The 24,883-nt window shown below is 50.1% G+C and overlaps 1 protein-coding gene across 1 annotated transcript in view; it reads left to right on the forward strand.

The window, feature by feature from the left end:
• The window catches only part of GRIK3 (glutamate ionotropic receptor kainate type subunit 3), a 238,019-nt gene that overhangs the window by 206,612 nt on the left and 6,524 nt on the right, over window positions 1-24,883 (forward strand). The window contains exons 11-15 of the mRNA XM_024252633.2: window positions 1,055-1,278; window positions 6,996-7,114; window positions 9,576-9,793; window positions 20,475-20,697; window positions 21,704-21,954. Coding sequence (XP_024108401.1) covers window positions 1,055-1,278; window positions 6,996-7,114; window positions 9,576-9,793; window positions 20,475-20,697; window positions 21,704-21,954 — 1,035 coding nt within the window. The remainder of the gene's footprint in view (window positions 1-1,054; window positions 1,279-6,995; window positions 7,115-9,575; window positions 9,794-20,474; window positions 20,698-21,703; window positions 21,955-24,883) is intronic.

A 24,883-nucleotide genomic window follows, 5' to 3' on the forward strand; every position in this document is an offset into this window, starting at 1 on the left:
TGAGGGAATCTGGATTTTTAATCAAGAAAAGCTCAGACCAAAAAATTGAACTTTAATTCTTCCCCTTATTAAAATTGTGATGGGCTAAAATTTACTAACACAGCATTCCTAGCATTACCCCACCCCCTTCTTTCCCACTCCGCACCACCTCCTATTAATAAGCGCCCTGGATTTGCTTCTTCTGTTTCTTTTCTTTTTTTTTTTTATTTTTTGAAACAAGATCTCAGTCTGTTGCCCAGGCTGGAGTGCAGTGGCACGATCACGGCTCACTGCAGCCTCTACCTCCCAGCCTCAAGAGATCTTCCCACCTCAGCCTCCCAAGTAGCTGGGACTACAGGCACGTGCCACTGTACCCAGCTAACTTTTTAATTTTTTGTAGAGATGGAGTCTCACCATGTTATGTAGGCTATTCTCAAACCCCTGGGCTCAAACGATCCTCCTGCCTCAGCCTCCCAAAGTGCTGGGATTGCAGGCATGAGCCACAACGCCCAGCCTGCCTGTCTAGTTTCTCCCAAGGAGGGTGTTATCTTTGCCCAACTTGCATTTGGAGGGCTTTTAGGATATATAGAAAATCCAGAATGTGGTGAAGCAGTCAAGAAGTGGATGGGAGAGGAAAGCAGAATTAAATAAGCATTGTGGTGCATTCTGTGTCCTCTTTGTGGTTTTGAAAGACACAAATAAAAAGCACGAGCTATTTTTGAATGTTCGTAGGTTACTGAACTGTATTTATTTGACAAAGCACCATTTTGAGAAGGGAGCACATGGGTTACAGCTTTAATAGAGTTCCATTCTCTGCATGTTTGTTCCACCACCCTCTTCTTCAAGACCATGAGCTCTTAGAGAGCAGAGGTTAAGTTGAATTCATCATTGTCTCCCCAGCACCCTGAGCTGGCCCTGAAGGAGGGTTAGTAAATGTGGAAACAGAAGAGCGGTTAGTGACCTGGGGCTGGGACAACTGACTTCACCCTCATCTCTTCTCCAGCAAGGGTGTTCTGTCTCCCGCTATTCTGAAACTTTGCTCATAGTCTGTCTTTCTCTCTCTGTCTGGTTGCAGAAGGCAGATCTGGCCGTGGCTCCCCTGACCATCACCCATGTTCGAGAGAAGGCCATCGACTTCTCCAAGCCCTTCATGACACTTGGTGTGAGCATCCTGTATCGAAAGCCCAATGGCACCAACCCCAGCGTCTTCTCCTTCCTCAATCCCCTGTCCCCAGACATCTGGATGTATGTGCTCCTTGCCTACCTGGGGGTCAGCTGTGTCCTCTTTGTCATCGCCAGGTAAGGCAATTCCTTGGCCAGATGTCGGGCTCAAGGTTGAAGGTCTAGGGGCTAGGCAGGTCCTCATCTCCTCAGCCCCTGGCACAGGAAGCCCAAGGCTCAGGCCACTGCTGTGCCAACTCCTCTTCCACTCCCTATGGCTCAGATTCCTTTGTATCCCTCAAGGAACATTCCTTGTCCTGGCCCTCCCCACCCCCACACTTGAATCACCTGGTCCTCACCCTCGTCTGTGTCTATAACTCTGAGATGAAGCAGTTGCACCTCAGGTCCCATTAGCAGGCTCGAAGAGGTCAAGTGGATGCCCAAAGCGGCACCACATGAGCTAGGCACCTGGTGCAGCAGACTCAGGAATTGGGTGGCCCAGTGGGTGGCTTAGAACTTGGAAAACAGGGTGTGTCTATCCAAGTCACAACAGCAGGGGGAACAGTGCCCAGTAAACTCACACCCATCCCCACATGCAGAAATGCAGCACACATACACACATCCCTGTCTGGGCTCCATGCTGGCAACATGCTTGCACATTTGGTTGTTCACAAAAAGTAGACATAGCAAACCCTTGCTGGTGGGTGGTAGGAGGAGGTCACTAGGGGACAGGTTTCGCCCAGTGTTTGGCGAACACCTAGTGCTCGCCAAGCACTGTGCTCTGCACTTTACAGCCGTTATCTTATTTAGTTCTTCCAGCCTCCCTTAAAGAGGAGACACCTGAGGCTCAGAAAGTCTCACCACTTGCCAAGGTCATACAAGCAATAGGTGACCTTACAGCATTTGACCATGGGGGACACCAAGCCTTTTATCTGTGACCCACATCTCTGTCCGGTGGTCCGCCCCTGCCCCGGGTTGGTGGCTGCTGGGGCCCGCTCCCCACCCCTTTCCAGCAGAGCCCTCTGCCTTCTCCCTCTGGGCTCCAGCCCCAGCCCCTGATCTGGTCCTTTTTTTTCTCTAAATCCTAACAAATGCAAAGAGAGACTTCTCTGGAGAGGCAATTTGAGATCCAACGACTTGGCGTTTTCAGCCTTTTTTTTCTCCAGAGCCTTCTTTAAAAGCCGCCCTCCCCCCACTTCACTCCCTTCCGCTCCTTCCTCCCACGCTGTGAGAGACCAAAGGGAAGGCTGTGAGTGATGAAATGTCCCACTCCCCAGGCCCTGCGCTGCTAGAGGCCTGGAGCTGCCGTGGCCGCCCTGCCTGGTGGGCGCAGCAGCAGCCGAGCCTGCCACAGAGAGGCCTTCATTTATGCCTCTTGTCTCTAATGGTCTAACAAGCCTTTGAAAGCCAGGAGCCACTCTCCAGAGCTTGCACCATGATTTTAGCGGCTCCAGTGGTCTCAACTCCCACCCTCTCGGGCTTTTCTGGCATCCGCTCTGCCCTTTTGATGTGTGTCCCATCCCCCTCTCATTCCTGGCCCTTCACCAGCACACCTGCTTCCCACCCTGCCTCCAGGCTTGGAAGGTGGGAGCCTTCTTCCCAAGGTTAGGCTGGGAGACTTTCTAGAAGAGATGGATTTCCTAGAGCTGCTGTAATGATAGAAGACTCCTGAGAAGAGGGGAGAGGGACAAGAGTTTTGGCCACCAAGCTAGGAAGAGTGTCAGAGTGCACTTGTCACCTTGCCCAACATCCACACAACACCACTCACACCTCTCTTGAGGTGGGTATAATTATCCCCAGTTTATAGAAGCAGAAACTGAGGTTTGGAGAGTTAAGTCATTGCCCAGAATCAGAAAGCTTTTATTTGACAGAGTTGGGCTTCAAACCCAGACCAGATATAAAGTTCAAATTGGGCTTCAAACCCAGACCAGAAATAAAGTTCAAATCCAACTTTATATCAAGGGTGACAAACCCAAGTACCTGCCAGGGCCAAAGGGAGGGAAGCAGGCATAGTGATAGGCAGCAGAGAGTGGTAGGGACTAAGGCACCCTGGAGAGCTCACCTGGCTGAAGGAGGCAGCCGCTGCTCAGCTCCAACAGGTTGTACCAGGCAGAGATGCAGGGCCAGTGTTGCAGAGCTCATGATTTTGAGAGAGATATTTGGATTTTTATATGACGTCTCACGGTTTTTCTGTGTGGCCACTAGTTTAATTTTTTTTTTTTTTTTTTTTTTTTGAGACAGAGTCTCGCTCTGTCACCCAGGCTGGAGTGCAGTGGCATGATCTCAGCTCACTGCAAGCTCCGCCTCCCGGGTTCATGCCATTCTCCTGCCTCAGCCTCCCAAGTAGCTGGGACTACAGGTGCCCACCACCACGCCCGGCTAATTGTTTTGTATTTTTAGTAGAGACGGGGTTTCACTGTGTTAGCCAGGATGGTCTCGCTCTCCTGACCTCGTGATCCGCCTGTCTCGGCCTCCCAAAGTGCTGGGATTACAGGCGTGAGCCATCACGCCTGGCCGTTTAATTTTGTATAACACTGGCAGGGTCAAGCACAACGTATCTGTAGGGTGAATGCAGCCATCTCCCCTTCACTCCTGGTGACCATGCTGGCTGCTGGAGATCTGGGCACAGCTGCCCACAGTTCCAAGAGATGGGGCCTGGGAAGGGTGGGCAGGTCCCCAGGTCCACTCTGGGGCAACTCCAGGTTGGCACAGGAGTGTCCATCTTGCACACTGGCCTGGCCTGGCCTGTTTGGCCCATACCAGGGGACCAGGCATTGCGCAAGGCCTTTCACTGCCACCAAGATATTCTGCTTCATGCCTGGTGAGGTGGGAAGAAACAGGAAGGCAGCAGGGGGTGCTTTCTCACCACAGAGATCAGGACAGTTGGCACTCGTGGCAGAGGATGATCCTAAGTGCCTGACCCAGGAGGCAGGGCTGAGGGTGAGCAGCCCATCTACCTCCTGGGAGCCACATTGCAGCCAAATCTGAGTTGAGTATCCCAAGGAAGCAAGAGCTTTGGCCATAGTGGATGCCCTGTCTCCACCTCCACACTCCAGCTGGGGATGGAGTGTAGCCTTCTCTGTGGAGACAGAGTGTCTCCAGGTCAACTTCTAACTCCTATTTACTCTCAAGACTGGAGAAGCCCTTGCAACCACAAGCTACAAATCCAAGATCCGCCATTAACTCCAGGTGACACCTTCCCTCCTTGTCCTGCGACCATCCCACTCCTCTCCTCTCCTATGGCCGAGGAGGGTTAGAGCCTGGACGCTCTGTCCCACTGACTGCAGGATCCTCGTGGCCTCCACATCTGTAAAATGGGCACCCCGCATGCTTTCACCTCTCAGGAGGTGGTGAGGACCCCAGCCTGTAACAGCATTTGATAGCCAAGAAGCCCATTCTAGAACCGGTTATTTTTATCATGATAAGCAGCAGTTCCGCCCCTGGAATTTCATCCTGTTGAAACATCACCATTGAGCCACACTTTAGCATTCTCCCAAATCTAGAAAGGCTTTGCAGCCAAGCCCCAGAAGACAAGGCCACCCTTGGGCATCAAGGCCGACAGAGTTGTGTCCAAGGATGCTTTTCCAGCAGAGTGCACCACAGTTGGAAAGAGAGGACAGCTTAAGTGCCCATCAGTCAAGGCATGGTTAGAAACACCTGCGGAGTGGTTACAGAGCATGAGGTAGATCCGGAAGAACTGACCTGAAAAGAGGTTGGTAACATTACATGAAAAACCAAGTTCTCGGACAGTATGGTGGTATTATAGGGGATTTTTTTGGGGTTAAAAATATCATATATGTTATACATTTGTGTATGTGTGCCTGGTACATGTAAAGAGCAGGACTCGGGAGATCTCACCAGAAATCAGCTTTATGTTGTCTCCGTCCCACCTTCCAGGTTGTTCAGAGGTGGGTGCTCTTCCAGTGGCCCCCTCCGGCAGGGCCTCCCTTCATGGCCCACTCCCCTCTCAGCCCCTGGTCCTCCAGCAGCCTGTGCCCCATGGCCTCTCCCTGTTGGAATCCCATTGCCTTCTAGGATGAGAGTCAAAGTCGGCCTGGGCTGGATCTGTCTTCTGCATGGGTCCATCTGGTCCAGGGGAAGCACTGTGGACCCAGTGTCCTGAGACCTGGTGGTGTCTGGGCCTGCAGGCCAATGTTGTGTAGCAGGGACTCTCCTGGTTCCACCGACAGAGCACCTGTCAGCCTGACCCCTACCCTTCACACTTCCCAGGTCCATCCGCTCAGTTACAGAGCCAGGCACTGAGCTGCCTCACCCCCTGGGAAGCCCCTCTCCCTCGATGTGGTAGAGGAAGTGGGGGCTGTGGACACCCAGCCCTCCAAAGGCTCTCTCCAAAAACCCTTCTCACAATAGCCTCTAATCTCTGCTTTCTCCATTCTAGATCTCTTCCCTGTGGATTTTAGAGCCTCTAACCAGTTTGTGGTCATTTCCTTTGAAGATCCCTATCTTGGTTTGAAACCTTTCTTTAGAATTTCCTATTTGAGGGATCTTCCCGCTTCATGAAAATAAAATTCTTTGCACATGACCACCGGTAATCAATGTATAATATATTCCATTTTAGAAGGGAGACAGAAAAGAGAGGTCACAACATCACACTTAAAGGGCATTGCACTTTAAAAAATGAAACAAAATTCCACTGGACTTGTCTCTCCTTCCAGATGTGTCCTCTCAGCATCCTAAAACCTCCCCCACAAATCTAGAGAAAATGTCCACCAGCCTGGGACTTTTTCCAGGGTCCCCCCAACCTCTTGAGCTTCTTTAAACATACATATCCTCAACTGGAACTCACGCAGTGAACAAAAACTCCCTTCAATTCAGTAATCAGGACTCCTCTTCCTTAGAAGGCAGTAGGGGGCTTTAAGTAATCATTTTTTGCCTGTCATATATATATTTGTATATTCAAAGACAAAAATCTAAAAAATTATATAACGCATTGTTCTCTCCGGGGGATAGGATGCTGGAGTACATTCACCTTCAGATTGTATTCATCTGTACTGTCTGAATATTTTATAAAGTGTGTCTTCTGCTTTTTTTTCCGTTTTAAGGTTTTTTATTATACCCAAAATTCAAAAGCATGTTCTCACTTTTAAAAATTTATATAATGCAGATAGAGCAATAGGCTCCTGAAATTCCTTCTGCTATTTTGATGCCCTTCCCCAGAAGTAAACACTGATTATTTTTTATCTAGAGACCCTTTCAGACCCTTTAGTATGCATTTGCATATGAGTATACATAAAGCACTGAATAGTTATGTCTTTAGGAGTCTGTTTATATAAGTGTGGTCATATTGTTCTTATTTTCTATTGCTTTTAATACATTGCTTTTAATATTTTTATTGCTTAGATATTCAACAATATGTGTTGAAGACCTTTCCCCGCCAGCACATCTCAAGTATCTCATTCTCTTTTAGCAGCTGCATAATATTTCACAGTATAGTTGTGGCATAGTTTATTTAATCATTCCTTTATTGAAGGACATTTTGGTGGTTTCCAGTTTTTTTGCGATGACAAACAATGCTTTGATAAACACCCTTGTGTGCTTATCTTGATGCTCCTGTAAGAGTGCTTTTTCTGGGATGGATAATGAGTTGCAGAACTGGGAAGCTGAAGGGCATGGGCACTTTTAATTTTACGAGATGCTGGTGAATTACCTTTATAACCAGAAAAGGGCACTAACAATAAAGAACGAGAAGAAATTCCCCTGCCCTGCCTCCCAGCAGAACCATGAGGATATTGATGCTGAGGCGGCTGGCACAGCAGTGTTTGTGAAACCACTGCCTGCTGGGGCATGGATGCCCCTTGCTTCCCAGGCTGACTGTCCCTCTCCTCTTGTGGCAGGTTCAGCCCTTATGAGTGGTACGATGCTCACCCCTGCAACCCTGGCTCCGAGGTGGTGGAAAATAACTTCACTCTGCTTAACAGCTTCTGGTTTGGAATGGGATCCCTGATGCAGCAAGGTATGCACCCTCTCCCAGGGCCTCCCCTTCCAGGGTCTTCAGCCTCTTTGGCATCAGCAAAGCCAGCCCACACCTCTCGGGGCAGCCTCAGACCCTGATGAGCCGGCAGAAGGTTGGAGACACCGAGATACCCAGATGCGTGCCCTTGCCCCAGACCCCTAACTTCCACCTCCACTCTGGCTGGAGCTGGCTCAGGGTCTGAAGCTAAGAAAACCACCCAGCCCAGGGCATGCGGGACGCATCCCCCACCTCCTGCTCCAGCTGAGGTGGACATAGAGCACCCTGCTGGCTGTGGCGGACCCCGCCCGTGTCCTCATCATCACAGAGTCCAGCTGAGCAAGTTAGGCTGTGGATGGAAGGAGACCAGAGGCAGGGAGTCTGGGTGGGAGGCCACTGCAGGAATGAGGTGATGAGACCTGACCCTGGTGGTGGCCCTGGGAGTGGAGGGCAGAAATGGACTAAGAGAGCTTCAGGATACACTGTGGATGGGACTCCATGGCCGCTTGGCTGTGAAGTGCCTGGGAGTAGGAAGGATCATGGCTGAGTTGGGGACTTCAGCCCGAGTTCTTCAAAGATGAGGTACACAAAAGGATGCAATTCTCTTACATCCTCTGGAGGGAGGGCCAATGTGCTTTGGAACTATCTGCAGCTACTCAAATATCTCAGAAAGCAGAGAACCTGCTCTAACTGCCAGGAGTCAGATGCGGAGACAGCAGGGAGCAGGAGGGCAGGCACAGGGAGAGGGGACCACCAGCCAGGAAAGGACACCGCCCCCTGGTCCTGCTGGCCACAAGCCATGTGCTCACTGCCTCTGCAGGTGGAGTCCCATGTCCAGAGTCTCTTATCTTAGGGAGTGCAGACAAGTTTCTGCTGTTAGAGTTTCACTGAGGGACCTGCCTAGGGGGCAGGCAGGGAAGGGGCTTCAAGGGACAGAGAAAATGTCCTTGTCCCTCAGTCATCTGTGTATAACCTTTACAAACCCTGGTCCTCAATAGACATCCATCAGTAAATGCCAAATGAATGAGCAAATGGCATTATCCCAATGTGTCCTGGGCACCCACTACATGCCAGGCTCTGTGCTGGGCACTTGAATGAAGGAGGAGAGGAAAAAAGCAAATCTGTCCCACATGCGAGAAACCTCTTGGCCATGGCAGAGGCAGGGCAGGGACTTGGGCAGAGGTCTGGCAAGCCTGGCAGAACTCACCAATCAAGTGACTCAAATAAGCTGCTCTCCCTCTAAGAGCAGCCCAAAGCCTGGTTTGGAGCAACCTGGGGAGGCTGGGAGTGGCGAGTTGGGGAGGAGACACAGAGCCTCAGTGGTCTCTAGCAGCTAGGAAGTGACAGGCAGCTTTCAAGGGAAGTGCCTCAATCTGTCCTTGCTATTAATGAGTGTCCTGGAGCCTCACCTTGCTTTTTTGTCCATCATCTTTGTTCGCTGACAGTTGGGAAAGACCTGGAAGCCCCTCAATGCAGTAATCGCTTCTCCTCTTCCACCTCCCGCTGCTATTCAAAGCACTGACCCCTGATGTATTCTCTGTGTGGTTTTGATTAGGAGGGAGAAAAATAGTTATGTATTTGAAAAACTCTCCCTTGAGTGACTTCTTTGAGAAAAAAAAATCATCCATATCAAAGCAGATGCTTTTCAGATTGCAGGTCCAAATATTCTGGAAAGTTCAGGAGTTGCTTGCAATTTAAATCTCTTGAAAGCCACCTAGTTAATTACTTCAGTTAGAAGGTGTCATCTCTATTGTGCTGCACACCTAAGGTTGGAGAAGAAAAGTGATATATTTCGGCAAAGAGCTTCAAAAAGTGTTGATTTTTTTTCCCCTTCTGCAAAGCACTGCATAGCAATCTTATATTTGTATACCATTTGTATTTCCAATGCAATTTCTTCTCAAATTATATCGTTGCAGCACCACAGTATTTATGTGAGGCTGGGACAGAGGAAGGACAATTCTTCATGTTTTGCAGAATCCCAGAGAGGGGAAGTATCAGGCATAAGATCACACTGAGAGTTGGGAGCAGGATTCACTCGAGAACCCAGGGGTCCTGACTCCCAGGTGTTCTTAAGCTGGGACCACATAAGTGGTCCATGGTTAGGCATCTGAGGTTTTGATGAGCCTATGAAATGTGAATGTATATGTTATTATAGAAGAGTGATTCTTAAATTTCAGCCTGCGTCAGAATCATCTGGAGAGCTTACTCAAAACATATTGCTGGTTCCCACTCTCAGAAATTACTGATTCAGTAAGTGCTGGGGTAGGGCCCAAGAATGTGCATTTCTAACAAGTTCCAGGTGATGATGTTGCTGCTGGTCCAGGGACCACACTTTTGAGAACCACTGGTCTTGGGAAAGGGCCTTAGCTTTCATTAGAGTATCAGAGGAATCCATGACCCAGGGGACTTGAGCAGCGCTAGTCTGGATGTTGCAAGGGACTGCCTATCTCCTCTCTTTGCCCAGGGTCTGAGCTGATGCCCAAAGCCCTGTCCACACGCATCATTGGTGGCATCTGGTGGTTCTTCACGCTCATCATCATCTCTTCCTACACGGCCAACCTGGCTGCCTTTCTGACCGTGGAGCGCATGGAATCACCCATTGACTCTGCTGATGACCTGGCCAAGCAAACCAAAATTGAGTATGGGGCTGTCAAGGACGGGGCCACCATGACCTTCTTCAAGGTGAGGCCCTCTCCCTCCTATTGCAGCACCATGAGCTGATCCTCTCCGGACCCTTTACTGAGCAGAAGAGGAAAGGGGGTCTCTGTCCTTCCCTAACCACGCATGGCCAATGGGTCAGAAGCCCCCAAGCCTCAGCCCCACCTTGTTTGGACTAGTTGACTTTGGGGAGCTGTGGTGATGTGGGCCAACTGGGTTGGCCTCAACACAAATCCTAGAAGTTTCTGTGCCTGAGATGAGCCATGTGAATGTGTTATGATTCCTTAAGTCATCAGAGGGAGACAGGTGGAGAGAGGGGCCTGGAGAAGGGGGGAGGAGGGAAGAGCCACCCAGACACACAGGCCCTGGGGGCTCCCTGCCCTTGGCTTCAGACCTCAATGCCATCCATCTCGAGGAAGCTAGCCTGAGGATGGGGAGACGGCAGCAGGGCCAAATCTTGAGAGGAAGGGAGGAGGCTTAGAACTTGAACAAGTGTTTACAGACATTACTGAGCATGTTACACTCTGGGAATGCTGGTGTCAGCAGATAAAGCTCCTGTCACCTGCTCAACTGACTGCTCTAATGGGTATCTGGCCATGATTTCATTGCTCCTCCTGCTCTGTGAAGTGTTGGCTCAGTGCCCTAATGTTTTTGACTTTCTACTGGAGTAGCTGAGGGCTTAGGAGACTCTGGCTGGCCCTGAGAACCAGAAGCTGCAAAGGTTCTCCCAGAAATTAAAGTAGTAATAGCAGTAGCTACTGCCACTGAGATCTCACAGTAGGCCAAGAACTGTGCTAAATGCTGGGCCTCATTTAATCTTCGTGACAAATCCTGGGAGGCTGGTACTTGAATTATTTCTACTTTACATGTGTGGAAACTGAGTCCCAGAGCAGCTAAGTGACTTGTCCAGGGACGCCCAGCTGGAGGAACCAGGTGCAACCCAGGCCTAGCTTCCTCACGGGCCCTGTTTTAAGCCAGTGGTTCTTAGATCTGGGTGTGCATTCAGATCATCTGGAGGACTTGTTGAAACACAACTTGCAGGCCGGGCGCGGTGGCTCACGACTGCAATCCCAACACCTTTGGAGGCCGAGGTGAGCAGATCACGAGGTCAGGAGTTCGAGACCAGCCTGGCCAATATGGTGACACCCCATCTCTACTAAAAATACAAATTACAGGTGACGTGCACCTGTAATCCCAGCTATTGGGGAGGCTGAGGCAGAAGAAAGGCTTGAACCCGGGAGGCAGAGGTTGCAGTAAGCCAAGATCGCGCCACTGCACTCCAGCCTGGGTGACAGAGTGAGACTCCATCTCAAAAAATAAAAAAAAAGAAAGAAAGAAACACAGCTTGCAGACCCCACCCTCAGAGTTTCTGACTCAGGAGGTCTAGATGGGGCCGAGAATGTGCATTTCTAAAAAGTTCCAAAGTGACGCTGCAGCTGCTGGTCCAGGTTCCGTGCTTGGAGAACCACTGCTCCAATTGTTTCCCAGAAATGATTAGGATTTAGGAACTCTGTGGCTGCAGGCCCACTTATTTATATGTTTATCTATTAATCAACTGCTCTTAATCAACCTGGAATGGAAGCCTGGGGTATTTTCCTTTCCTCTGGGCTCTGATTCCCCATCACCCAGCCCCTGCCTCCTCCTAGGCTAAGCCTCCAAATGAGAGGTGGAGCCTCCAGTGGGGCCTGAGTGAAGAGAGAAGGAAGGGGTTGGGTGGGAAAGCCTTCTACCTCCTGGGCACTGCAGCCCCGCAGCACTTTCTCCCCTCCCCACTGCCCAGCCCCCGCCATGTCCCTCCTTGAAGTTGGAAACAGCTTTGTAGTGACGAGACAGTGAGCGAGGAAAGGAGCTTCCCTCTTGGATGTTGCCAAGAGGGATGTTGGTTGACTTGCCTAAGAGGTCACTACCGTGTATTTAGAGTGAGGGGAAGCCAACGGCATTATCAAAGGCATGTTGGGAGCACTATGGGACTCTATGTGTTCCTGCCTATGAGTGAGTAGGTGAGGATGTGTATACATGCATGGCTTCACATGTGCATGTAGCAGTATATAATATGTGGGAATGTGCACGTGTGTGTATGTGCACACATGTGCCTGTGCACAACTCTGCCTGTGTGGGGACATGTGTGTATTTGTGCTTGGACACGTGTCTGCATCTATGTGTATGTGTGCTTGAACATATGTGTGATGCATCTCTGTGATCTGGGCATGTGGACACATGCCTGTGAATGTGTACAAGTGTGTACCAGAGGGTCTACCTGTATATGCGTACAGAGAAAATACATGTGTCTGTCTGCTTGGATATCCTCATGGGTATGTCTAGATAAGTGGAGGGCAGATGGGCCTGTGTGTGTGTAATGGCCTGTGCATGCATGTGTGTGTATACTAGCCTTTGTGTGTGTATGCCTGTGTAATGGCCTATGCGTGCATGAATCTGAGTGTGCATGTGTATAATGGCCTGTGCATACATATGTATCTGCATATGCATGTATAATGATCCATGCATGTATGTATGTCTGGATGTATGTGTGTATAATGGCCCATGCATGCATACGAATGTGTCTCTGGGTGTGTGTGTGTATAATGGACTGTACATGCATATGTGTCTGCATGTGTGTGTGTGTGTGCACACATGCCTGCCTGCTCCTGCCTATCCCCAGGCTGTGGCCTAGCCCTTTGTGCCAGAGCATCTCTCATGCATAACGCATGAGCCCATCTCTAAGCAGGGCTCCCGATCAAAGAGAAACGACATAAGTAAGCCTGGTGCAGGCTCATTGCCACCGATTGGATGTCCCTGCCTCCCTCCATGCTAAGATGCTCAGATTGGCTTCCAAGAACCTAGTCCCAGCTCCCCACCAAGCTGCTGCCCTCACCATCAAGCAGCACCTCCCACAGCCTCCTCTGCCCTCACCCACCTTCCGTGCAAATGGCACAGCGAGGAGGGCAGAGGAGAGGTACAAATGCTGTCACCTGTCTGGGATGCTGGGGCTTCATGGGCCCATGCTCATAGGAGTCTGTGGGTCAGAAACAACAACTCCACACCCCCTGCATAACTAACTCCACTTTCTTCCTGTCCCTATGGTCAATAAATTCCTCTTTATGCCTGGCCACATTGTCTCCTGCCTTAATTCAACTGAAGCTCTCCTTGCCCAGATTCCCTGTCATCATCAGCAGCAACGGGACTATTACATATGGGAGAAGAGCCTGAATGTAGATACATTAACCACCCCCCACCTCAGATGATGAGCTAGAAGCACCACCCCCCGCCCCGCCCCCACTGAAGGTCCCTGGATGAACCAGTTCCCTGCCTTGCCACCCCTCTGCCCTCTGTAGTTGGACTTCCTAATTACACCTTCCCCCCCGGGCCAGGTGATAGCCTTCTGGTTAGCACAGAATGTTTGCAGGTTAGAGCTGGAAGGAGACCTGAGATTAACCCAGAGAAACAGGCCCAGCCCATTATCACATAGCAGATCAGTGGTGCAGCGGGGTACAAGGTCAGACATGCTGTCTTCACGCACAGTGCCCTCTCCCACATCTGCTCTAGGGTCTTCTCCTGGAGAGGTGGTCTTCCTCTGCCCATGAGAGTATATGGCAAGGCTGCACTACTGTTGAACAGGAGGCAGCTCTAGGAGGAGCCATCAGATGTCTAGGAGACATTGGCAAAGTCAACAATAACAGTAACATTTAATGAACACTTACTTTGTGCCAGGCACCATTCCAAGCACTTTACCTGTATTTGTTTATAACATCCTCAATAACAGCCCTGGAAGGTAGATTATTATTATCATCTCCATTTGACACATGATGAAAGGAAGGCCCAGAGAGGCTAACTGACTTGCCTAATATCCTACAGCTAGTGAAATGCAGAGCTGGGATTTGAACCCAAGCAACCTGGCTCTAGTGCCTATGCTCTTAGTCACTGTGTTCATATGGCTTCTCTAAGGACCCAGCCGCAGTCCTCAGGAGGCAGTTGGGGAAAAGTGAAGTCACAGTCGGTTGACCACATACCCAGCCCTGCACAGTCCTGGCACGTCGTAGTTGCTCTAATAATACGTGTTGAGTGGATGCTGTTGTTGAGTGAAAGGATGGGATTTAAAGATGGCGGCAGCCAAGTGGCACAAGTGCAGGAGATAATATCGAGGACTAGGAACTGAGCGGGCAGCCTGTATTGAAGGTCCAAAGTGCAGGACAGATGAACTTGATTTCTGTGGTTAGCATGTTCCTGATTAGGCAGCACACAGACTTAAAAAATGCCCTGACTGAGAGTAGAACTCACAAGGGAGGGAACCTTTTTCTGTCCAAAGACGACAACAGCAGGAAGCGGGACGCTGGGCTCTTGGGGGGCTCTCGTTCCCTCGCCCCCACCCTGCAGCCCCATCATTCCAAAGGAAATTTCATTTGAAGAGTTGTCAGGGAGCAGCAGACATCACAAACAGCGTCTCCTGTGTTGTCCTCCCTCCGTCTTGGAAGATAAAAATTAATTAGGAGATGAAAAAGGAGGCCTTTGAAAGCACTGTTTGGCTGTAAAAATATGTAGGCAAAATGTAAAGGAGAACGTTGGGAAACCGTGTTCTTTGCAGGGAGGGCTGCGCAGCTTTGAAGAGAGAGGACGTCGGAAGACAGCTTCTCCAAGCACTTAGACCTTTTTCAGTGCTGGTGATGGGAGAGCACATAACAGATGAGAGGGATAGTGGCTTAGGAAAGGAGTGGGAGCTGGGGGCCTGAGAATGCCAGGTTCCCTGGGCCCCTGGCCATTGTCAGGCCATCCCCCTTGCACAGCCTCAGTTCCTAGCATCTGACCTGGGCATGCTGTCAGAGAGGTCACCCGGCCCACACCCTGCCTCCCAGCTGCATGATAGACCCTTCCCTGAGCTGGAGGGCCTAGGAAGATGCTTCCCAAACTCAGCTTCCAGCTTCTCCTGACCCATCTGCTGGCCTCTGTCACATACAGCCTTAGCCCTGCCTTCAAGCAGAAGCAGGTAGGGGGACCAAAATATAATGCCCAGACAGAATTCAGTGTGGTGCCGCCTGTCATCATCAAGCTACACCAGTTTTAAAGTCAGACAGACCAGGATTTGAGTCTGGGGCGATGTCTCTGCTGGTGACCTTAGGCAAGTCACTTCACTTATCTGGGCTTCCATTTGCTCCCCTGTACAACACAGATACTTATTTTCACCATGCAGCAATTGGCAAGAGGGTTCAGTGAGCTCCTGTATGTACAGTGGTTAGCCCAGAGCCAGGCATACAGGAGGACTTAGGTCAAAGACTTTCTCTTCCGCACAGCCCTCCAGTTGGCTGAACAGAAACCAGAGAAGCAGGCTGGACCCTTTCTTCTTGCCCCGAAATTCCTTCCTGGGGCAGATTACTTAACTGGAGCACACTGGAGACGACCAGCTAATGGGCACCCACCTTAATGGAGCTATTGAGATGATTAAATGTGATAATTCATGTATTCACCTCACAGCATTACCTGGCACAAAGTAGGCATGCAGTGAATGCTAACTTTTTATTGTTTATTGTTGCAAACTGGTGATACACAGGTCTGTGCAGCCCATAAATATGATTTGGAGGGGCCACACATCGCTTATTTATATATGTATATTTTTTTAAACCATCAATTGCAGCAATTCTCAGCAGCTGAGAGGCAATGTTTATCTCCAGTTTACAGACTCCCACCCAGCCTTCTTTAGTTACTTCAATACCCTGCCTGGGCCCTGTCAGCATTTGAGTTTTTACCCCTTTAAGTGCCGTAGCAACTCAGCACTATAGAGATTTTTCTCCCCAGTTTCTAGATGAGAAAACTGGGCTTTACGGAGAATTAAGGAGCCTTAAAGGGAAAGAGTGACTCCTGCCACCTATGGAGCCTTAGGGACAGGCTCTGTGTTAAACACTTTACACACCTTGTCTTGTTGAATGTTCACGATAACCCTAAGTAGCAGGTACTTTTACAACACCTGTTTTACAGATATGGAAAGTGAAGCTCAGAGAGGTGATGTCGCTTGCTTGTGGTCACAGAAGGAGCTGGCATTTGAGTCCAAGCTGGTGTGACACCAGAGTGCAGTAGAGCTCACTCCTCTCACTACCTCCACCCCCAGCCTGCAGCCCCCCACAAGCAAGCCTCAGGCATGTGCTGCCGGGATGTGGGGGTGAACTAGGAGCTAGACTGTCCTTACCAGGGAGCCTGTAGCAGTGGGCAGAGGCCATGGACTCCAAAGAGGTCTCCTGTCCCCACAGAAATGACCCAAGAGAAATGATTAACTGCTCAAATCCATGGATCCAGTAAGGCCAAAGATTCCACACTCAGAGATAAGAAAGCCAATTAATATGGAAAAAGGTTTTCTTTCCAGTATGGAAAACAACAAAGGTCTTGTATGCAATCCCATTGCTACTGCATCTCTGCACACATTCTCTGAAATTCAGCTCCCTCTGGAATTGCTATATATATATATAGACTTACATACATTCTCTCGTACAGAAATGTTAAATTCTCAAGATTAAGTATCTTCAGTCAGGGAAAATCAATTTGCTTCTTTGAGGAGGCTGGAATTGAAAGTCGTGAGCCTGAAATTTACTTTCTTGCCAATTTTGCTGATAAAAAAAGCATCTCTGTCCTGGCACACCGCCGTGTATTGGTTGTTCCAGATGATTCCATTAGTTGATTTGGGTGACTAGCCCTGAAACAATCTTTATTAAGGATCCCACCAGGGCCGGGACAGGCAGGATGACACAGGAGCTGTAGGTATGTGAGACTTCGTTCCCTAGGGTGGTGATGATAGCTCTGGCCAGTGATGGGAACTCAGGCCTGTGATGGGAACTCTCCCAGAGATGGGAGAGAGGGACCTGAGAGTCCATGAAGGGCCCTGGATTTATCTATCCCTGCTTAGACATGCCACAAGGAAACTTTTCAGGGTTGTGCCCCAGAATCACTCAACTGCTCAAGGACAGAAGGACAGCACTTAAGGGGAAGCAGAGACCATGAGCAGATGGGGTTGAGAACGGGGGCCCAAGACAGAAGACAAGGACAGTGGGGACCATTCTAGGAAAGCAGATTTCAGACACATTTACCTGAAGGTGATGGAGGTAATAATTTAGTTGGTGCTGGAGCCAGGAGGCTCCAGAGCCAGGAACCTCTTAAAATTAACATCACAGCCAGCTTCACGCCTTGTTTTCACCTCCCATCTTCACTGGCCCAAGCTCTCTGGTGTCCTTTCCCATCTTCCTCATTCATTTCCTTTACCCACTGGTGCCTTTCTTGTGTCTTTCCTCAAAGCCCATCTGCCTCAACATTCCCTTCAGCCCCCAACTGAAATTTCTGTCTCTATCTATGGTGTTGTGTTACTGGAAAGAGCATATGGTTTGGTGTCAGGCAGGCCTGTATATAGGAGGAATCAAGTGTTAGGGTGTGGGGAGGATACAAGGAGGAGTTTAGAGAAAGAGAAGAAGTTCTTATCCCATTCTGAGACAGAAGGAGTAGGTGGGGCTTCCTGAGTGATTCATTGTCAAGTTACTTTTCTCAGGACTTGAGATTTATTGGATGGATGACTGAGAGGGTGGATGACATAGGAGAGTGGGTGGGTAAGATGGGTGAGGAGGAGAAAGGGATGGATGATTGGGGGATGGATAGGTGGGTAAGAGAACAGATGGATGGATGGATGGATAGATAGATGGTTGGATAGATGGATAAATGGATGGATAGATAAGTAATAGGTGGATAGTCAGATTAGTTGAATTAACTAGTGTGTAGATGGTGTGTGGATGATAGCATGATCAGATACGATAGTGGATGGGTGGGTGAGTGGTTGGATGGATGGATGGATGGATGATGGGTGGATGGATGGGTGGGTGGGTGGATGGATGAATGGATGGATGGGTGAATGGATGGGTTGATGGGTGATTGGAAGGATAGATTAGATGGGCAGATGCATTAGGAGGTCTGATTGCTTCATCTACCTTTGGTTCTCACTTCTAGTAGTAGAGGGAGAATTGGGAAAGCAGAAGAGACAAGGATGGAAAGGAGCTGAAGAGCAGCAATCACTGGAGGGAGAAAAGTATTTAGGTTCCAATAACCAGGATGGTAGAGTATCAGGAACATGTGTATCTGGCAAAGCAGAGATGACTGGACTAGGATACTTTGATTAGAGGAATAGTTGGAATTGATGATTATCTGAAAAAGCAACCATACGGGGAGCAGAAGTCGCTTATGTGACTATGTGGTTGAGAGGGTGTATAAGTTATCTATTGCTGCATACCAAATTACCCAAAACTTCATGTTTTAAAACAACATTTGCTATCTCACAGCTTGTGGGTCAGGAATCTAGGCAGTTTCGCTGAGTCCTCTGGCTCAGGGTCCCTCATGGGGCTGCAGTCAAGGTGTTGGCTAATGCTACAGTCATTTCAAGGCGTGTTTTCCAAGCTCACTGCATGCTTGTTGGCAGGACTCAGCTCCCCCCAGATGATTGAACTAAGGGCTTCAGTTTTTCAGTGATAGCTGGCCAGAGGCTGCCCTCTGTTTCTTGCCCTGGGAACCTCTCCATAGGGCAACTCACAACATGACAGCCAGCTTCCATCAGAGTGAGACGAGCCAGAGAGAGTACCAGTCACAGTCTCTTGTAACCTAATTTTGGACATGACATCCCATCACTTTTGTGGAGAGTTAAAAGCAAGTCACTAGTTTCAGCTCACATTCAAGAAGAGGGGATTACACAAAGGTGTGAATACCAGAGATGGGGATCTGTAGGAGCCATCTAGAAGCTTTCTACAACAGGAGAATCTGGGGAGACAGTGTAGCAGAGTGAGAAAGGAACAGAGGGAGTAAAAGAGGTTGGAGGTGGGAGAATCTGCTTATCAGAAATTTTCTAGAAAATAAGAAACATCGGGGGAGGCAGAAGAGCTGAACTCCAGGAAGATTTTTAAGGGCAAGAATGTTGAGTGGGGCACAGCCTGGGCCACAGGAAGCACTGAGGTGGAAGAATAGCTGAGGAAGAGGGAGAGCAGTGAGCACAAAAGGTTTGGAGGCAGGGATTGCAGAGGTAAGAGAGTCCTGCAGAGCTGGAGTAGCTGGAGAGTAGCAATGGCTGAAAGAAGGGAAGGCTGAGGACCAGGAGGGGCTGGGAGAGGCCAGTGAGAGCTGCAGGCATCTGGGCCCTTCCATGCCTTTGGCTTTGGGGCAGGTAAATTTGTAGGTTGGGGAGTGGCTGCTTATCTGTGAAGGTGCCCCCAGCCCTGTGCCCAAAGGAGGCATCACTGGCACTCAACTGATACGGTGCTCAGATGTAATTCCAAGGGGTCCTGCCTGTGGCTTTGGGGCTCCTTCCTGTCCCCATTGCTCTTCCTCAGGACATGTTTGGGTCTCTAGAAGCCAGTTTAGGAGGGGACAGCCCTTGCCAGATCTAGGAAGCACCCGGAGAATAGAAAGTACACTTTCCTCCCAGGCTCCTTAGCCCCCTCCCAGCAGGCATGGCTTCTTCCCCATCCCCCCACCCATGCCCCAGTCCTGCGTCAGCCTGTTCAATTGCACCCATGACATCAGGCATACTGGAGCTGGGCCGGGTGCCAGTCAGACAGGCTGACATCACAGACAGGCACAGCTAGACTTGGAACCAGCCAGGCTCAGTGGGGCCTGCAGAACCACCTGTTCCCCTGAGATCAGCCAGGACAGGGCTTATCCCTGCTGGGAGCAGGCAGTTGGCAAAGCACTAAGTTCCCAAGAAATCTCATGAATGCCGTGCACCCTGGTCTGCACAGTCTCCCCAGGCAGCAAGGGACACTCAGCCCTTGCCCTCCTCTCTCCTGGCCCCAGTGACCTCTCTGTGTCTCCCCAGCGTAGGCATAGCATCCTACCCACTGGACCTGGTCTGATGGATTCTGGTTCTGCTCAAGCAACAGTGTCCAGCCCAGGACCCTACAGCCCTGGGCTCTGGTGTAGCTGAAGGGGGCTTGCAGACCACCTCCCCTGACTGCCCTTACTTTTCTCCCCCTCTGCAATTCGCACCCTGCTCCTTCCTCACAGTAGTGAAGTAGAACATGTCTGAGGCAAAATCTTCCCCTGAAACAGGACATAAAAGTGGCCTCCATTGGTTGAAGTGAAAGGGGAGGCCCAGGACCCACTCAGCTTTGCCCCGATGAGCAGCCGTCTCTCCCCCTCCACCCTCACAGTGGTTTCTGTGAGGCAGGGCAGCTGAGGGGTTAGGGGTATGGACTCTGGAGCCAGATGGCCTGGATGAAGCCTGACTTTGCTACTTAGTACCTGGATAAACTTAGGCAAGTGACTTAGCTGTGCCTCAATCTTTTTATCTGTAAAATGGGGCTCATGATGGTGCCTGCCTCCTGTGATCGCTGTGAAGAATCAACTAGTTAATGCAGGTAGAGCACTTAGAACAAAGCCTGAACGTGCTAACTTTTAATAAATTTTAGAGAAAGAAAATCCATGTTTAAAAAGTCAACTTGAAGACCACTCATGCCATGGCCAGGGTTTCCAGGAAGCAGGCCTGAGTCTGCATTTCTGCTTTATCATTCGCCAGCTGTGTGTTTGGGGACCTTTGCTCCAGGGCCTCAATTTCTATATCTGAGCACCGTGTAGCACTCCCTTTCTCTGAAGATTGTAGACCGAGTTCAAGGCCCCAACCCCCGTTGAGCAGGGTACACGGTGCTTGGTCCCTGGTGTGCCTAGTAATGGTGTGTGCATCACCCCTTCCCTCGCGGCCCAGAAATCCAAGATCTCCACCTTCGAGAAGATGTGGGCCTTCATGAGCAGCAAGCCCTCGGCACTGGTGAAGAACAACGAGGAGGGCATCCAGAGGGCCCTGACGGCCGACTACGCGCTGCTCATGGAGTCCACCACCATCGAGTATGTCACGCAGAGGAACTGCAACCTCACCCAGATCGGGGGCCTCATTGACTCCAAGGGCTACGGCATCGGCACGCCCATGGGTGAGAGAGGGGCTGCATGTGGGAGGGGTGGGTGTGTGGGCAGAGGGAGGGCTCCACCCCCGCGTCCCCTCACGCTCCGTCTCGCAGCTCATTCCATGGGGCTGATAAAGGTGACGCTTTCTTTTTTTTTCTGTTCTTTTCTTTCCTTTTTTTCTTTTCTTTTTTTTTTTTTTTTTTTTGAGGCGGAGTTTTGCTCTTGTTGCCCAGGCTGGAGTGCAGTGGCATGATCTCGGTTCACCGCAACCTCCACCTCCCGGGTTCAAGAGATTCTCCTGCCTCAGCCTCCCGAGTAGCTGGGATTACAGGCATGCGCCACCATGCCTGGCTAATTTTGTATTTTTAGTAGGGATGGGATTTCTCCATGTTGGTCAGGCTGGTCTCGAACTCCCGACCTCACGTGATCTCCCCACCTCAGCCTCCCAAAGTGCTGGGATTACAGGCATGTGCCACCATGCCTGGCTAATTTTGTATTTTTAGTAGGGATGGGATTTCTCCATGTTGGTCAGGCTGGTCTCGAACTCCCGACCTCACGTGATCTCCCCACCTCAGCCTCCCAAAGTGCTGGGATTACAGGCATGAGCCACCGCACCTGGACAAAAGTGACATTTTCTCAGCCCAGAAGCAGAGGGATGGAGCTGCATGCCTTGTGAGGGTGGCCCTGGCCTGAGCAATGAGAGCTGGGACAGACGCAAGGTTTGGGGACAGTTCCCAGAGGCGATTCCTGCCTTCCCTCTCCTGCCCCTGCTGATGCAGCTCAGGGGCACTGGGACTTCAGGGAGCCCACAGGGACTGATACACAATGGGCACAACCTCCCTGCTCAAACAGGACATTTCTACTCACCCAGATACCATGCGTCGATTTAAAGGGGACTCACAGGGATAGGGACCCCCTTTCATGAGCTGATCCAGAGGGCTAGTGGTGGTGGCCTGACCAGGGTGTTGGCAGAGCCAAACACAGAATGGGCCACACGCCACTGATGGCTAGGGGTCCCTTCTCCCTGCTCAGGCTCCCCATACCGGGACAAGATCACCATCGCCATCCTGCAGCTTCAGGAGGAGGACAAGCTGCATATCATGAAGGAGAAGTGGTGGCGGGGCAGCGGGTGTCCTGAGGAGGAAAACAAAGAGGCCAGTGCCCTGGGGATCCAGAAGATCGGGGGCATCTTCATTGTCCTGGCCGCCGGGCTGGTCCTCTCTGTGCTGGTGGCCGTGGGCGAGTTTGTGTACAAGCTCCGCAAAACAGCAGAGAGAGAGCAGGTAAGCCTTAGAGCTTGGAGCCAGCACAGGACGGGAAATGGAGATTCGTGCTGATTTCACTCCTCTATGTGCCAGGCACACAGTGGTGTCTCATCTCAGCCTCACAACAGCTCACCCTGCATCCAGTCAGCCAGCAAGCCCTGCCACTCTACCTCTGTCCTGACCTAGCACTTTTTTCCATCGCCGTTGCCGCACCCCAGGCCAAGCCCCATCACCTCCTGCCTGGATTATGCCGCAGCCTTCAAACTGGCCCTCCAGCCTCCACGCTTCCCCAACACCATCCACAATTCACACAGCAACTGGTGCCTTGTTTAAAACTTAATTCAAACCATATCATTTTCCTGCATAAAACCCTGCAGGGTAATTGTTGAAGGTAGGTGATGGTTGCATAGGGGTTCATTATACTGTTCTCTCTACCTTTGCATATATTTGGAAATTTCCATAATCAAAAGTTTAAAAAGGAAAAGTTAACAGGGTTGGCCCAAGCATATAGACAGTAGAACTAGGCTCAAGCCTTCTGATTAATTCAAGCATGGTTGGGCAGTAGTTCTGGGTCCCAGCAGCAAATTAGAATCACAGGGAGAAAGTTTTCAAGTGCTAACGCCCTGGACTCACTCCCAGAGACTCTCTGTTTTAATTGGTCTGTGGTGGAGCCAGCATTGTGCTTTTACAAAACCCTACAGGGTGATTTAAATGTGTGCCCAAGATGAGGGCCGCTGGGCTGGGGGAAGCACAACTCACAGAGAAGTTCAAGGATGTTGCAGTTAAATTATATATAGAAGGCCCCATTATAAACAAGCAACTTACATATCCGTAAAAAACAAAATGGAATCCTCTATAACCAGCAAGCCTTAGTCAACAAAGAGGAGGGGGAAAGATAATACTCAATGTTGGAATTTGCAAGGGTGTAACCGAAGGGACGCTGTCCAGCATTGCTGAGGGAAGTCTATGCAGGTACTTTTCTGGAAGGCAACTTCACGGTATGTTCAGAGTCTTCCACAGTATCCATACATTTTGGCCTGTCAATTTCCACTTTTAGAAATGTACCCTGTGTAAGTGGTCAAAGATAGACACGGTTTTATTTACAAGGAAATTTGCTGAAGTGTAAATTATAACACGAAAAGATGGGAGGGAGGGGTAAACACATAATGTCTAACAACAGAGAATGGTTCTCTGTTGATACAAAATTGTGATACATCAAAAAAGAACAACAATCAAATTCTCTGAGAATTCCCATTACAGTTAAAAGGAGCTCCCGGCCGGGTGCGGTGGCTCATGCCTGTAATCCCAGCACTTTGGGAGGCCGAGTCGGGTGGATCACAAAGTCAAGAGATCAAGATTACCCTGGCCAACACTGTGAAACCCCGTCTCTATTAAAAATACAAAAATTAGCTGGGCGTGGTGGCTTGCACCTGTAGTCCCAGCTACTCAGGAGGCTGAAGCAGGAGAATCACTTGAACCCAGGAGGCGGAGGTTGCAGTGAGCCAAGGTCGTGCCACTGCACTCCAGCATGGAGACAGAGACTTCATCTCAAAAAATAATAATAATAAATAATAAAAATAAAAAATAAAAAAGAGCTCCTCATTCCACCAAAAAGCCTAAAGGATCTATCTACTCCACTTCTCTGACCACCTCCTTCCCTCACTCTCCTCCCCTACTCTGCTCCACTCCTGTTCAGTCCTGAACACACCAAGCACATTTCTGCCTTAGGCCCTTTGCACATGCTGCCCCTAGAATGCTCCTCCCCCAGAGGGTGTGGTCTTGACATCTTCTGGTCATTCTTGTTTCAGTTCCAATGTTACCTCCTCAAGTAGCCTTCCTCATCTGCCGCCATTCCCAGCTCCTTTCTATCCCATTTCACTGCTTGATTCTCTTCCTAATGGCTATCACTGTCTGAAATTATTTATTTGTTCACGTGTTCATTATCTATTCCATCTCATCGTTAGACCGCAATCTCCCTGAGTGGGCTGTGGCCTTATCCGTCTTCTTCACTGCTGCATGCCTAACACCTGGAACAGTGCCTGGCACATAGTAGGGTCGCATTAAGTATTTGTGGAATGAAGAAAAGGAGGCAAGGAGGGATGACATTCTGCTTGTAGTAGGTGAGGAAAGGGAAGCCTGGAGGGGTCACAGCTGGTAGGAGGCAAAGCAAGAATTCAAAGCCTAGTCCCCAGCCCCTGCACACAAGTGGTCCTGGTGCTAGTGCCCTGGCCTCACTAGGTAAGTTGAGATATCAGCATCCCCCACTGCCTTCCATGCAAGCTGCAGGACAACCTCTGGAAGCCACCATCATCAGATACCTGAGGGAAACGCTGCGCTCCTGATGTTCCTCTTGGCTATGTGCGGGGACCCAGGACAGAAGAAGGTCACTGCCACCTAACAGCCCTACGGGGACCTGCCTCCCAGTTTCCCACCTTGAGAAACATGTGCTGGACTTCCCTGAGTGGGAGGATACTAATTCTTCCCCTTAGTTGGAAGCCCTTCCAGGAGAAAGTTTATCCGTATATTCGTCAAATGTTTCTGCAGTCCTGACCCTGGGCCAAAGCTAGTGCTTTGGTCAGGGCTCGAGAGTTGGGCTCATGGGGATGAAACTGGCTGGTTCCTGCCCTCCGAGTCTAGTGAAGAAAAATGGCACAGGTAAACCAGAGCTCCTCAGACGTTAATGTGCATGCCATTCAGAACCTCAGTTTGCTCACGTATAAACGAGGTTAAGATGATGCCCCACCTACCTTAGTCTCCAAACAAGAATGTCAGGTTTTGTAGACTGCTGCACAAACTAATCATCCTGCAGGTGGCAGAGGGATGGGTGGGGTGAAGGTGTGAGAAAGACAGGTAACCTTAGCACAGACTCTGGGAGGAAGGGGAGGAACTGGCTGGAGTTGCAGGACCGGACATCACTCTGTGTCCCTTTTCTGACCCCTCTCCTCCA

The sequence above is a fragment of the Pongo abelii genome, chromosome 1, assembly GCF_028885655.2.
Source record: "Pongo abelii isolate AG06213 chromosome 1, NHGRI_mPonAbe1-v2.0_pri, whole genome shotgun sequence".
In the NCBI taxonomy this organism is placed as follows: Eukaryota; Metazoa; Chordata; class Mammalia; order Primates; family Hominidae; genus Pongo; species Pongo abelii.